The sequence below is a fragment of the Catharus ustulatus genome, chromosome 5 (genome assembly GCF_009819885.2).
Source record: "Catharus ustulatus isolate bCatUst1 chromosome 5, bCatUst1.pri.v2, whole genome shotgun sequence".
Lineage (NCBI taxonomy): Eukaryota > Metazoa > Chordata > Aves > Passeriformes > Turdidae > Catharus > Catharus ustulatus.
In genome coordinates, this window is record NC_046225.1 from 24670624 (window position 1) to 24686751 (window position 16128).

Consider the following 16128-nt stretch of genomic DNA (forward strand, 5'->3'; position numbering starts at 1 on the left):
GATAGCCGGTATAAAAACCATCAGTAATCAGAGTAACATTAGCTTTGGGATATGATAGTTCTGCAATTTTTGCTAAATTCATATTATTGCATAAAATTTATAAGAAGGCTTATTTTACAATTCAGTTTCATCAGCAGGAAAGCTTTAGAGATGTTCTTACCATGCTTCAGATGTAGGCAGCTGTCATTCTGGGGCCTGTACCTGTAGAAGATTGTTTTCCTTTAACAAATTTCTGTTACAGAGTTTTTGCACATTCCAAGTAAGTTTGTTTGCTACAGTGTTACATGGAATTTTTTTGTTTTTTTGGTTTTGTTGTTTGGGTTTTTTATGGTTCTTATACCAGCCATTTTTTGTTGGGGAAAACAGGGTGTTTCTTTATATATATTTTAAAGGCAAAGAGGAGACTTCACTGATGCTTTTAGCCAACCTACTAGGCAGCTGTTAGCGTACAAAGAAACGCAAGATACAGTGAGAAAAAATACAGTTACTACAAAAGGTCTGTGAAAAGCTTCCAGTGCCCAATAATACCACAGAGTACTTGAGACACAGTTAAGTCTGAAGATGATACAACACTGATGGAGGAGAAAAGCAAAGGTGAAACAGGACAGTGATTGCAGCAATGCATAAGTTCAGCCAAAGATGTGGATGCTGTCAGGACTGCTGCTCAGAAAGGTGGAAGGGAAAGGAGACATGGGTTGTGTGAATGTTCACAAGCATTCCAAGTGAAATATCTTAAAATGTTCATCAGAAGTGTTAGAAAAAAGCTTGTAAAAATTAAATAGCGCAAGCCCTGGTTTCTAAAATATACCTGAGGTGAATGGCAAGTACGAGGTGGTCATGGCCTACCTGATGCTGATTCCTGCAACTTTTCTCTCTTCCTCTTCTTTTTCTTCCCCTGAAAAATAGGAAATTTTATCATACCATTACATGCACGTAACTTTATTTTGTCACTTACCTCACAGCAAAAGTCATCTGGACATTGAAAATGTTAGGGAAAAACCCAATTATTTTCAGGGTAGCTTTTCTATCCCACGTTTAACTACTTCAATGGTAATGAAGCTTGATCTGAGCATCTGTGGAGAAATATGCACATCAGTAACATATATTTAAATCCACATGGAATTACAATTTCTGGCAGTTTTTCAACTAACACTGGCAACCACAAGTACCTAAGAGACTTCTCCTGCTCAATAATCTGATGACACGTATGTTGATATCATAATTTATGGCTCTTACAAGAACTCTTCACACATTCAGATACTTACACTGTCATACATGGTAGGAGCAGACAGGGTGTTGAAAGTACCTAGGACAACCATGACTTGTCCCCAGGGTGCAAACCAGCCAACTAAAACTGTTCTGATAATGCTCGTACCCGAACAAAAGCCAAGTCTGGTGTGGCTGTGCCTGGAAGCATGCTCAGCAACAACCAAACAGCAAAGGCTGTACAGCAGAGCACCCTTAACATGACTGAAGTGCAGAACACGAATGAATGCCTGGCAGCTGTCTTTCTGAGAGACCACACTCACCACAGCGTGCCAACCTACACACTCAGCCTCCTCCTGCACCCCTATCTATGGAAATGGCCACAGTTCCTGCTTCACACAATCTGTCAGCTGAAACAAAAGGTCAGCTTAGACCCACAATTTTAAACCTCAATTATCTTGCATCACTCTAAACACCACTGATATTCTTCCATGTGTCTTGTCTTTATTGCCCTGTAAAGTCAGTGAAAGCTTTTTGTGTGTGTTTTAAGAAAAATCATATCTATTTATATTTTAAAGAAGCCTCCAGACAAGCTGATTCTCAAGCTCCTGTCCTTATTTATCCCAAGGCTGGCAACAGGGCTGGGCAATGCCTTGTTAGCAAGATTCTGGAGTCAGGACCAATAGTAGAAGTTGGAAAACACATTTCAAGGGCTCTGGGAACTCACAGCAATATACTTTATCATTTATGCACCAAGGTAGTATTTTATCAGAGAAGAAAGTGCATTAGTGCAGATGTTAATATGGAAAAGTCATGAGAGGAAATTTTGTTTTATTGTCTATGTCAGACTGACTTTAAGTGCTAAAACATAAACTGAAAGTTGATCTGAGATCTACTTATGAGACGGCACAAGTGAAAGTATAGAAGATTGGGCTGAAAACTAGTTGTCAGCATTCCCAAGTAAGATTGTTTCTGACAACTGCAGCACACACAGACACTCTAACATTGAAAAAACATTGTGCTTCTCATGTCTATCACACTATTTCATATGACTGCTTTGGGTATCAGTAATAAAAACATATGAAAAAGATAGTTTTAACAGTTGAATAACAGCGTATAACATTTTCTTTAAATTCCTAAAATCTTCAATAACCAGGCAAACCAAAATAGAAGAACTAAAATCAAACAGTACGTCTTTTGTACTTGTACTGTTTTGTGAAACAGAAGAACCATCCCTAAGTCACCTCCAATCCTCAAAATACTGGAGCAATACCTGTGCTGAATTAACACAATTTCACTTTTTGGAAAGATCCAAGATGACATACATCTGAGAAGGTTTCAGTGATAAACTGTGCTGTCTTATGATCACCATTTGAGCACCACTGCAGAACGTGTGCATTCCTGGAGAGGCAGAGGGAGGGCTGCAGGAGGAAGCTAGCAGAGTTCCTCATTGTAACATACAGGACTGGAGTATGTCAGAGCTATACTTCCACACAGGATGTAGGCTGGAAGCACATCAAAGAGATAACTCATACGTGCCACCTCACACACTCCAAATGTCTGTCAAGGCATTTAAGAAACCGCAGGTCCGCTGCTTGTGCTGTGTGGCACAGGCGGGGGCAGAACACGGGGTTCTCAAAGCCAACATGACCAAACATCACATCTTGAAGCCTGATGTCCAGTATGCACGAGCTGACAAGACTCCAAAGTGGCATGATTTTCCAGCAAGTAAATTTGAGACAAGCAAAACCCCCCTGTTTCCAGGGAGTCTTTCCCTAAGACCCTGTTTGTTCCCAGCTATGCTCCAAAACAGCTCTGTTGACACAGTCTGGCTACTGGAAATAAACCCTACCTGTGTAGTGTCAGGACGGTTTATTAACAGACAGAAACAGACGGTATATAACAGACAGAAAGAAACTGCTAGGGCTTTCAGTTCTGTGTGTGCTTACAAAACTGGGCATGCATGTCAGCAGGACCAGGGCATTTCTTTCAGAGATAATCACATAGATTCTGTGTTTCTCCAGTTTCTGTTAACACTGAAATCAGGTACCTCAATCGTTAATGTCCAAAGACATCACTGAAGTAGAGAAAAACTACTGTCCACCTAATGCACAAGGGAAATTGAGCCAGATATAGAATGTACATTTCCTATCCCAGTAGATGGTGTCACATCTAACGGAGGGACAGAAAGGAGCTCAGATCTCGGGTTAGGATCTGTCTCTCAGGATTGCAGCTTCTGAGTTTGGTATCATCACATTTGGCTACACTGACAGCTCATTTTAGGTACCAGAGTGTAACCATGCAGTGCAGGTTATTTGGTATTTAATTATAAAACATGAGTAACTGTAAGAAAACTTCTTAATGTATACATGTATATATATCTGTGTATAACAGCAGGCTCTACCAGGAAGGTTACTTATACAAGATTTGCAGCTGAAGTTCAGTCTGCATTGAGACCCTTGGACTTGCAGTTCTCTTGAACGCAAAACATCCCTTTTTTGTGGATTATAAGTGATCAAATAGAAAATGATGGAAAATTCACAACTGTACAGGACAGCATGAGGTTCCAGACAGTACTGGCCATTTTTGTAGGAATAAAACTTTCCATGTTATTTTCTTCCCCCTCAAAACCTGTGAATTTCATAAGAAGCATCTCAACAACAACAAAATCCCAAGTTCTCTGGGTGCCTGAAGTGAAAACAAATGTAAGGCTTATGTTATATGCATGTTCACCATCCCTTCATCTGGAACATTCCACAAAATACAGAGAAAATGAAGAAACAATAATAATTTTAGAAGCTACAAAAAGAAAGCAAATTTTTAAAAATAACCTTCAAGTGAGTGACTTACATAGTTGTCTCTTGCAGACCAGCCTGGATAAAGCTGCATATGTAGCTGCCTTTCTTTACGAGCTAGTTCATAATATTTTGCTTGTTCTTCACGGGAGAGAGCATGCCACTGCAAACAAAATAAACACACCTTTAGACCAGGAGCTAACTTATACCTAGGCAACCGATGACTTGTGCATTTTAGTGACTTGATTCAGTCCTTCCCGACTGCAAAAATGGAATTCATTAGCAATTACAAGCACCTGTGTTTATTAACAACTTTCAGGCATTTCTCATCTCTGCAACTGCCAAGTGCCTTGAGTAAGACAAAAACTATTTATGGAAAGAGGGTTCACCAAATAATCTGCTCACAGAACCATGCTCTCCCAACACTACTTAAAAAAGCCAACAACAAACAAACAAATGCAAACCTCAACAAAAAAACAGCAACAAAAACAGCCTTTAGCTCGTGGCAGAACTGAGGGGCTTTGTGCTGCTTTTAAAGGGCAGCAATCTCCCCTTGGCAGAAGAGTCTCCTGTCTTGGTTTCAAGCAGCAACTCGACACAAGTTTTCAATGTCAACACCGAAGTCTTTCTGGGCACCAGTAGCCCTGTTCCAAAATCAACCCCTAAGTATTGAATTTTAAGATATCTTCTTTCTGATTGAAAAAGGAAATGGCAACTGCAGAAGTTTCAAAGATAAAGAAATCACAGAACTACAGTCTTACAAATTACATGAGTTGACCTTTGTAGCCAAGCAGGAATAAATCTCCTAGTTTAATGTACTTAAAAACAGCACCCACCCCATTGAATCCAATGCTGTGGCATCAGTGGGCCCAGCAGCATGCAAAGTGTCACCTGGTGAGACCAGAGGTGGTTTCTCCTCTGGAACAGCACAGGATAAATAGTGACCAGAATGACTGAACACAAAGCAATGGACAATAATTAATGTCCAAGCAATTGCATTGGATAACTCATGCCTCATTTGCACCACAGGAAAAGTGGAATTTGAGGTACTTTCATGGAGAACAGTAACTTGAAAAGAGGAGTCCAAGCTGAAGAAAAAGCATGGAGCCCTGAGGCTGATTCCTTACCAAAACAGAGACAAGTAAGCCACTGCCTGTTGTTCAGGCCAAGAAAACAAAGCTGTTACACTAAACAACTAAGATCAATCATCTGGGACTGCTGTCACCTGTAAGGGTAGTTCACAGATCACAAATACTGTGAGTTGAAAGGGACTCTCAAGATCATCAAGTCCGACTCTTAAGCAAATGGCCCATACATGATCCCAGAAACTTGTATGAAAGCATGGAAAAGGCAAGTACCAATACATCCTTTAAGGGGAGGTAACAAGAACAACAGAAAGCAGAAGACTGCATGAACTGGAACAAATACCAGCAGATTTCTGCTCTGTTTGGAGGAGGAAGTCTTCGACTGTAATATAAAAGGAGCACTTTTCCCACTTAAAAGTACAGGGTTTTCAGAGAGTTACAGTGCCTCTCAATACTGCCTTGATCAGTGACCAAAAGGAGGTGTTCACTGGGAATTTGAATAATCCCCTGCTCAAATTCAGATTGATACAAAAGTTACCCCTTTTCTCATTTCTGGGAGTCAATTGCAAAATGCGCATTTACCTCTGCTGCCTTTTCTTGGAAGAATAACACTGGCAGAGAACACAAAGGCTGGCTTGCACAGATTTTATTCTGAGCGTGGAAAGCACAAAGCACAACCACAATGCCACAGAAGCATACAGCTCTCAGCAAGGCTCTGGTACATGTGCTAGGATCCTCAGTACTAGGCTGATGACTCCAGAGACATTCAAAACTTGGCTGGGAAGGTTCCTGACCAACCTGATGTAACTGGAGCTGCTTTATGTAGATGTTGGACTACATGACCTCTGTGGGTCCCTCCCAACCTGCATGACTACAGCTGGACCATGTTATATTCACTTCCGAGTTTCATCTCTAGTGGCATCCAGTGTTCATCTTTGAATGATCCCTTCCTGCCCTGATGGGACACCAGCCTAAGGGAGGACCCAGAATGTGATTAGAATGATCTTTCTATGTGTGACTGAGGATATTTCACGTCTGAGATGCTGACACCACAACATGAGTGGAACAGACACAAATTTGATGATGTTGCTAAAGCTGAAAAAAGAAAATCAAGATACTGCTTTTATTTTTGTTGCATGTTTTCTCTTCTATAGCTAATTTGATAGCTGCACATCAGTTATCACCTCAAGCAGAAAGTCAGCCTTCACACCCAGTTAAAAAGAAACACAAATTAGCAGCACACATGAGCGCTCACAAACCCTTGTGTACATACCCTTCTGCCAAGGATCTGGTTGATAGCTGCACTTTCTTTCAGAGTACACTCTGCTACAACGTTTGCTCTCATTTCTTTCATGTACAACATGAAAGCATTCAGAGGTTTCTTAATATGAGGTCTTTTTGGCTCTTGTTCTTTTCTCTGTTCGTGCTGAGGCTTCCTAAAACGTGGTTGGGAAAGGGAAAGGGAAGAGAAAAAAGCATTAATTTGCCCTCAACCTAAAAAGATCCAATGGAAAATTACTAACTTGCGGTTACAGTAGCACTTAAGTAGTAAGAATGAGAATTTCAGTGGTCATGTCCCATCCACTTTCATATTTTTTAGTTTAATACTCAGGAAGGATGTCAGGTTAACATCCTCTAGCAAGTAACACTTAATCTGTGAATCTGCTCCAAACTTGTTTCAATTCTCTTTTTGAAAGGCTATCCATGGTACCCAACTGCCACAGGCAGGAGAATATCTCCTCATCCCCTTCTTTCCTAGATCTTTCACCTCTGAGTACTAAGCAATGAGACTGCTTTTACTAGTGAGTTTTGCAGGTAAGAACTTTCCAGCAGAAGCTCAAGAGTTCACTCAAGCACCAGTCCCAGCTGGACAGGTCCATGATTATGACTGAATCAAGATGGCTGTTGTCAACAACTTATAATTGCTGGACTGTAATAGAAAATGGCTTCTCATTACTCTCGCCAAACAGTAGCTCACAGTCCCTGTTTCGGTTATAGAAGAAGAGTTAAAATTCAAAGAGGTCATGAAAGGCACTTTTTAAACATAATTGACTCTGTTTCAGATAGAGTTAGTTCTCAAGCATTTATTCATTAAAGGCTAGAGCAGAAAGGCAGACTCACACGTGCATTAGCTCACTGTCGTTGTGCAGATGTTCTTGTTTTACTTGAGGTGTTACAATAGCTGGGTGAGGGATTCCAGTTGTGTGAGGGCCTGGTGGACCAGGAATCATGTGATGTGAAAACCTAAAAGAGAAAACATAGCAAGGTCTGTAACCCCACTGAAGACAGGTATCAAACACGTATGACAGCAGAAGGACACTCCAAGAATGCAAATGCTATGGAGCTTGCAATGAAGACAACTCTTAAAGAGCACACAAAAAGTATTTGGCTAAGATTTGTGCATTGTAGCCCAATTATTCAAGAAAAACAAACAAACAAATCAATCAACATTTTGTTTGTAGAGAAGTTGTTTTATTACCTTTCAGGCAAACACTTTTAGCACACAAGAAGTATTTAATGTTTGTACTGTTGCACGGTCTAGCAATAAAAATACACATTTCTTAACCAAAAAAATGTATTTCCACACCAAGATATAAACATCTTTGAAATATCCACCACCAGCCAATGCAAAGGAGGAAACTGCCATGCAGAAACAAATAAAATGAAAATAGAGTCTTTTCAAGAAGTCCCTGATGGCTCTCTTTACTTTTCAAGGTACTTAAGGTAAAGGATTTTAACATCATTTCATCTGAACCCACTATTCTTACCTCAAATGTTTAAAATAAACTTTGAAAATTCTGCATCCTGGATGAAGGATGGGAGCAGGGAGAGATTTTTGTCCTAATTAGAGCTTCCTTTCATTTGTACAAGAAGGAAAATGGAAAACAAAATCAAAATACCACTAACTGAGTAATCCTACCTTACTAAACCCAGGTCATTCTCAAGGACAGCTGAGACAGATCTTGAAGGTTCTGAGCATTGCAAACTCTGGCACAGCAGAAAACCTGTACATTGTATTTTAAACTGGTGGAAAGTATTGTTAAAATCAAAAGCAAGCTCATGCTCCAAAATTTTGCTGAAGGAGTGAGTGATGGCTAAGGAATGGTATCCAGCCTCTCCATTCATCATTCCCTAGTCCCCTTGTTGCCCTTTTTCCTCATGTGACCAAAATAAAGGAAACACAAAGCCCTGTAACCAAATCAAGTGATTTTATCATGGAGAAAGAATGGGTTTTCTTCCCAGACACCCTGACAGGCACATGCTTATCATTCTCCTGTAAAGAAGTGAAGGGACAATGATAATCCAAAGGAGCCCACACACAAAGAGGTAAGAGGACCTACCACTTATCAAGTGGCCTGCCTTAAATCCCTGTGCAAGAGGACATCTCTCCTGCAGATCACAGAAAAAAAACCCCAAGAATAGTGTATTGTAACCTCTTGTACACCAAGCACAAGATGCAGAAGCTGTCTTTAGAATGCGAAAGCAGAGCATAGGAGGTCTGGAGTGTGTCATGGTCAGGTCTCAATTAGCATTGCTTACTTGCACTTAGACATAAAGACACAGTGCCTGAGTCACACACCAGTACAAATACCGTGCTGGCATCCCCTGCCATTAGTGGCTTTGGGCTATGAAATACCTACTTGTGAGCAAGTTTCCACACAGAGCATTACCTACGAGATTCAAGATTAATTACCAACAGCTTTGAAATTGGAACTAGGGAATGCAGACTAGAGTGACAATCCACCTGGTTGCATACTGACATGAGCAAAACCCAAGGATGTTATGCACAACACTATGTGTTGCATCTAGAAATGAACAAATGACTCATTTCAGATGAAACAGCTCAATTAATTGTTGACAATTCACTGGGTGCTCCTCATTGCAACACTTCAGAGACTGACAAGAAAATGCTGAATGAGACCAGTGTGGGATCCAGGCAAACTGCATATACACACAAAAGTTAAATAAAAATGAATGCATAAGGGTTTAGCTGACTGAAAAGCAAGCAAAGGCAGACCAAGATGCAAGCGGAAGAGCAACTTGCCCTCTAATGCCAGCAGTTACTCCCCAGTCAGTCATTCACCTCCTACACCTACCTGGACATGGAAGGGTCGACTGAGAGTGAGGATGGGTAGGGCTGCCTGAATCCACTCGAGATGGGATATACAGGCTGACCTTGCCTGAGGTCACAGAAGAAAGGAACCCATCAATCATATGATATGGTATTCAGTAGTTACTCTAGAGTTACAAGCTCTTGATGGGAACTCAGTACTAGTCACAAATTAATAGTAAGAGTGAACACTTTCAGGAGTTCTCCTAATGAAACTAATGAATACTTCAATGCTTTGAACTTTCTCCCTTACTATTGAAAGATTCCCAATCTACGTTTCAACTGGGAAGGAAAGCAAAACAACCAGCCTTCCTCCCCAAAGGTGCACACACACACATACACACTCCTCTATCTCCATCCCTCTCTCACCTAGTTTTAGAAACACTGGAGTCAGATTCGTTAAACAAGCTCTTAGGAAAAAAGCATCTTATTCCAAATAGTTCTACTGTAGATCAGAGTGAGAACACCAGATGGTGAATTATTAAGCTAAAAAGCTTTTTGAACAGTTTTATTAAATCTTTGAAAACTTAAGACTCTCTCCATTATTACTTGCTGTAGTGAGGTATAAGTGGACAGCTTTACTAAGAAATTTATTTGATAAAAAACCCCCAACCAACCACATAAAAGCCCACAGTGACACAAGTCTATCTCACTACTTAAAGATCAAACTTTGCAGTCCAGTAAGAGAAGCTTGTGTGAAGTTTTTGCCTCCTCTGCATTCCCACGTATACAGAATATTTTGCCACCAGTCCATCATTTGAGGTCTGTAATTTTTATCATCATCAGTACATTTTGATCACTTTCAGTCTGTGATGGTTCAGTCATGACTACAGTGAACATCCTGAAGTAGTGCGCGATGGTAATGTGAGCAAACACCAGTTCAGCCCAAACACCTCTACCAGCCAGAGGGACAGCACACACATCAATCCTACTCAAACAGTTGCTTATTGACTGGTCAATCAACTCTCAGATGAGAAAAAACAGAACCTGGCCTTTGTAAGGTTCAGGACACAGATTTCAGTCTTGGAGCGTATTACTGGACATGATCAGCGCTCAAAGGGAAGAGAAAATGGAAAAAAAAATTAATAAAGTCCCAACAGGGACTCACAGCAGGGAGCCATAATATAAGGGACAGCTGAGTATGTCCTGCTGGTGGTGAGTGCTGCTGAATACATCCCTGAGTCTTTTAAGGCTGGATCTTGTCCTCCTCTTCTTTCTCTTTTCTCTCTTCCCTTTCCCCAGTTTCTGCTCTGAGAAACCATTCAGAAGAAATGATTGACTGCATCTAGAAAACGCATGCTAGCAACTGCATGGTGGCAGTAGAAATGAGGAGTCAGCTAAGCAGCAAAATGGGGAAGAGGGGGGTAAAAAAGATTTAAAAGATATAGTCAGATACTTCCGTATTTTAGTTTGATATCTACTAATTATTTGTTCCCAAAAGGCATGTGACCTTTCCTGAAAGATATGCCAGCAATACAGCATTTCATCCTCTTCTGCTCTCTACTTTCTCTGCCTGCTGTCTGGATCATGCTTCCCCCACCATGGAGACATTAAAAACCAAAAAAATCTACATCCCTCATTGCGTGAGCACAGACTAGTCACAATACAGATTCCAAAGCACTGGAATTGTGGCCGAGTTGCCTTATTCCCTGCTCCAAGAGAACTGAAGATAAGTACATATCTACCCCAAGCAGACATGAAGCACCCTACCAAACCTTTTACTCCGAAAATACCACATTTCCTCCAAAAGGAAAATGACACCCTGAGTGGCAGCAAGAGATCATGAAAGTGCTAGTATTAGCAAGAGCAGCAAGATCTCCCAGTGGCAGAGACTTCTCTCCATACAGAAACTGTAAAAAGCAGCCAACTACAAAAGTTTGCTCTCCATTTGGGGCAGTTTCACAATTTCCCCCTGCACACACACTTCAAAGTTCTTTTTTACCTCCCCTCTATTCAGCAATTCCAATTTTGTTTATTAAAATTTACATTTAATTACTTGAGAACTGTTTTCTGCTATCTTTCCAAAAGCTAAGAGCCACAAATCTACACGATAAGAAACATATAGACTTCAAAGTGAAATCTACACACTTCAATTTCTGTATGTGTTCAAAAAACAGATTCATTTAATTTCAAAGATCAACATTTTTTCATCTTCCCAACTAAAATAAAGTAGCAATTTCTTACTGGAATGACCTTATTATTATTTTGTAAATGTTGTGATTGATTCAACAACAGCAAATGGTGTGAACATGCACCTGTCTGAAAAGAAGCTAAAAAATCTTACCAGCCAAGAGGTGGTGTTATTTGTCCAACACCCCCTGGAGACAAGGGATAGAAGGTAGGGAGATCAGGAGCTGGAGGATGCCTGGACATGCCTGTTAAAAAGCACAGAAGAATGAGTGAGTTTCCCCTCAAAACACTTCTTATATGACCTACAGTTCCCAGCTAATACAGCAATGGAACTAGTGCTGTGGATAAGGAATAACCACCTTCTTGGTTAGTGTTAAAAGCAAAAGGCTCCACAGGCCACCTTTAAAAATACTGCATGATACTGCAATTTGAAAGGAGATACCGGAAAAAACAATGTGGAAGGAGGAAATAAATGTATGGGTAAGGACCTGTGCAAGTTTAGATCTCCTGTGAAGTGCATTAGGTGCTACTGTCCTCTCAATGGTCTCACCAAACCTAACAGGATCCTGAGGACCTCTTCTAACACATCGTGAAACAAAGGGAAACGCAGCATTGTCAAAGAGGCAGCACGGAAGAGCTATTAGATTAGGTAAATTGCTACTTTTATATTTTCACGGGTTCCCTTATGGATTCACAGATTTTGGAAACTTGCTACCACAGAGGATCAGTGGTTAATTAAGAATCATTTTCAGGCCTGTAATGGTCACACTTGATATGATTCATTTGGCTTCCAATTGTCACTCCAGTTCCAACTAAGCTCTTCATCAAGTTGACTCCTGTGGGCTCCAAGGTCAATCTGTTTTGTAATGGTTGTATTTCATGGAAAAATAAGAGTCCCATCAGGAACAACCCATCAGCTCACATTCCCCAGAACACAGAGTCCTACCACTGCAAGAATCACCTCAAGATTAAAGCTAATCCTCATCCCAAAAGGGTCTGTGGTCTCCATTCTTCACCTAAACCTTGTGCTCCCAGGAGGCACAGAATTACAGTTGCAGAGGCCACAAAGACATTGGTTTATTTAAATGTGTTTGGGGAAGAGGGGTAAAGCAGAAGGAACTGTTAAGTCTACTTCACATGTTAAATCAGCTGCTTTAAAAGGGTATTAAATATTTATGTAGTGACACTCCAAAGGACCAAGACTGAGCATGTGCTACCTTGAGACTCAGTTTATAGACTGATTTTACTGATTTATTCCCCTGCCCAGTTTGTATTTAAATTTTCTGAATTTAATTACAAGATTTGAAGAATATTTGTCAGGACCATGTACAGGAAAGCATGGAAAATAATACCAGTGGTGTCATTGTCTCAGGAAACCTGAATTTTCAGACTTGGAACCACAACATAAATGAGGATCGAATTTCTGGCCAGTTGTCTTTTCAGAGGTGTAAAACAGCTGGTAGCTGACAAAGAAGGAAACACTTTACATGTCCCAGGGCTTCTACATGAGAGGGAACACTCTTTCCGAGTAGTTAAAAAAAAAGAAAACCAAACAAGGTGTAAAAGAAGCCCAGCATCTCATCTCTCACATCTCTGATGATGACTGATGCTCCTGGAAGTGATGACAAGACCTTGCCCCAGCCAGACCAAGCTCTGCACAAGGAGCTGGGCCACTCCTTCCCTAGAATCTGCAGTTCTGACCCACAGAGACAATACTGCTCTCTCTTAACTTAATGCACAGTTGTTATTGCTAATCCAAAACTCCTGGCCCTTTATGGAAGGCTACCAGCACAGAGCTGCCATTTGGCCAGTGCCCTCCAAAGAAAGTTCTCTTGAGAGGTTTAAGAAAAAAAAAATTAAAATTAAAAGAATAAAATAAAGAAGTGACTGCCTTTGGGAAAGTGGTGCTGTGTGTCCATCCCAAAGTGCCTTGGGTGCAAGAGGCAGTGCTGAGGGCAAGCTGCTGCAGACCCCCTTGGAGGATTTTGGTGGGAGGAGGGCACCCTGGCATCAGGGCTAGGGCGCCAGGGCAGTGCCTTGTTCCAGACCCACAGTGGGAGGCAAGGACAGAAACAATGGTTGGAGGCATTTGGCAGAGGACCTGAGGAAAAAAAAAAAATCCTCTCTTTGCAGCAACTGCACAGGCTACTTCACTGTGGCTGCTCCCACACTCCAGTGGCGCCGAAACACGGAGTATGGACGGAAAGACCACACACATCAAGGAGACCATCCCAGACAAAACCAGCAGTCTCCAGCCTGCATTATCCACATCATCCATCCCCATCTTTGCCAGACACTGAGCAAAGGGATCAAGGCCCTATTCAGGAACACCAGAGGGCAATGAGCTCCTGGCAGAGCCCCTCAGCAGGCCTGCACTCAGGGATGGGGACTGGTGGGATGCTGAACAGGAGAGAGGGTAGAGAAGAAGCAGAAGAGAGAATATGCAGCAGAAACAGAAAACCAACAAACCAGATGTTGTTCAGTTGGGGTCTGCTGTACAGGAATACAAAAATAAACTGGGGTAAAGGGAAAAAATGGGGCACAAAAGGGCAAATTCAGCACGCAGTAAGCAAAAACCTCTTGAGCTCACAAACTGCAGCAGTGGGTTGTGCCCCCACTGCCACAGCCAGTTTCAGCAAGAGGTGGAAATCCTGTTCTCTTAACGCATGGCACCCCTGGGATTTCAAGGAATGAGTGTGAATATCATTCTCCTAGGCACTGATGCAAAGGAGGAAGACAAGTGAGGATAGGAGGTCTCCATTTGCTTCTTCCAAGTCTGAAAAAAATATTATACATGTATTTACAGGCCAGGCTTTCCAGGCAGAGTGTTTTCTGTATTGCCCCTCCCTAGAAAAAAACAAAATCTAACCAACAAACAGCAAAAACCACACAGAGCCACCAGACCATAGCACTTTCTGGATGTAGCCCGTGTTATTATCTATGTAGCATCGCCAAAATGAAACCTAGGCATTCAGAGAAAGACAGAACAAAAAAGTCTCTCTCCCTGAACAATGATGACTAAAAACCTCTTCAGATAAATGGGACGACTGTGCATATGGATGTACCCAGGTAAAGCAGATCTTCAGGATTTTGTCAACTGAGTGTCACAGCATGTGGTGGGACATGCAAGCACAGAGAGAGGCAGGGAGAGGCACCCTCCAGGACCAGTCATGGCGCTGACAGATTTCTGCCCATGCAGAGATACCCAGATTACAGTGAATGCCTTGGTAAAGCCTCTGATCTCTCCTTCCCTCCTTATCATCAGTTCTTCCATGCAGGCTTCTTCTGCTCAGGTGCTAACCCAAACCCTGGCTCAGACCTGCGATGGCCAAGGTCAGTCCTCCCCTTGCACCTCCCCAGCATCCATCACATCCCTCCCCAGCTCTTTCAACCCACTGCAAGCAAGCACACCCTTCCTGGAATCCCTTATGTTCTCCTGGGTACAGGGCAGAAGCCCTTGGCACAGGCTGGGCTTGACACCTTGACACCTCCGCTCTTCCCTGACTGCAGACTGACCCTGAGCAAGGCTGTTCTGACATTCCCAGATGAGGATCAAGCAGGCTTTTGTGTTTGCCTTAAGGGGTCCTGGAGGTGCAGAGAAAACTGACATGCATGACTCGGACATCTAAAAAGATGCTTTCTGCAGAAGAAAAAAAAAGAAAGCTTTCTACTTTCCCAGCACAAGAAGGTTAAAAAATGTCAGATTTGTAAAGCTTTTACTTGCACAGGCTCAAAACTACTTTTTATGGGCAATGCTTTGATTATGCCAACTGACATATAGAAGAATGTGGACAGCCAGAACACAAGGACATAAAGTGAAAGAAAAAGTTTCAATAACACCACTACTGAAGCACTTGTCCCTTGTTTTTGGGAAGGTGAGGGATGGTTGCCCTTTATGTATTTGCATGCTGCAAGTCCTGGGCACCACAGGAGAAGGTGAAGACTGGCTGCTATTTACTGAGATTTTGAAAGACTTTGATGAGAAAAGCAAGCCCAAATTATCACATTAGAAACAGCATAAAAATTCAAGCAGCCAAGTTAAGTATCAGCATCACGGCAGAATTACCATCTCTGAAAGTGGTATATGCACCTGGAAGCCTCCTTCTAAAATATTACAAATTGGTAACATTGGCTCTGTCAGCAGCACAGAGGGCACCAGGACCACTCTGCATTCCCACTGTGCTGGGAAAGGATGGGCTCACCTTGTTTGGAGCTGACCTCAGAGGGGACATGAGACGGGTGTGACCCCGGGGAAAAGTGCTCATCGCTGTAGGTGATAAGAGGGGTGAGGGGGTGAACCGCATGAGAAGGCTGTACCACGGGCACCTTGTTGGACTGCAAGAAAAGAGCAAAAATTAAATTGTGTTAGTGAGGTGAGGCTTCTGCTTTGAAAAAAACCCAAAAATACCCAACATTTCCAAAATGCTATTTTTAAATATTTGCATTACTGAAGTGGGGGAAACAGATGGACAGACATGACATTGGGGCTAGTGGATGGAACCCAGGTTTGCTGCCAGAATCGGCATCCTCAAACCACTGGCACCCTAAGAGGGATACAGATATTGAGGAAATGCAGGGAAATGGGTGGGGGCCGGGAGCAGGAAGAAAGGCATTTGGGAGACATTGAGACAGGGTTGCGGAAATGGCAGATCGAGAGCTGCAGGGCAGGAGGGGCACCGGGCTGGGCAGGCAGGCACTGTGACCAAGGGCTGCGACCCAAGGACAGCAGAGTCAGCAGCAGCGCTGCAGAAACCCTTTGGTTACGGGAACAGCATTTAAAAAAAGAAGGCTTAAAGTACAG

At 42.1% G+C, this 16128-nt stretch overlaps 1 protein-coding gene across 6 annotated transcripts in view; it reads right to left on the bottom strand.

The window, feature by feature from the left end:
• LEF1 (lymphoid enhancer binding factor 1) overlaps nucleotides 1-16128 on the bottom strand; it is a 69486-nt gene that overhangs the window by 12364 nt on the left and 40994 nt on the right. For 2 of the 6 annotated variants that reach the window (XM_033061440.2, XM_033061439.2), the window contains 7 exons: nucleotides 15530-15662; nucleotides 11482-11572; nucleotides 9184-9267; nucleotides 7208-7330; nucleotides 6360-6522; nucleotides 4057-4164; nucleotides 847-895 (listed from right to left, as the gene is read on the bottom strand). In XM_033061440.2, the coding sequence (XP_032917331.1) occupies nucleotides 847-895; nucleotides 4057-4164; nucleotides 6360-6522; nucleotides 7208-7330; nucleotides 9184-9267; nucleotides 11482-11572; nucleotides 15530-15662 (751 nt within the window). Of the gene's footprint in view, nucleotides 1-160; nucleotides 202-841; nucleotides 1074-4056; nucleotides 4165-6359; nucleotides 6523-7207; nucleotides 7331-9183; nucleotides 9268-11481; nucleotides 11573-15529; nucleotides 15663-16128 lie in introns of those variants that run through there. The other 4 variants (XM_033061442.2, XM_033061445.2, XM_033061443.2 and 1 more) reach the window with 4 other exon arrangements.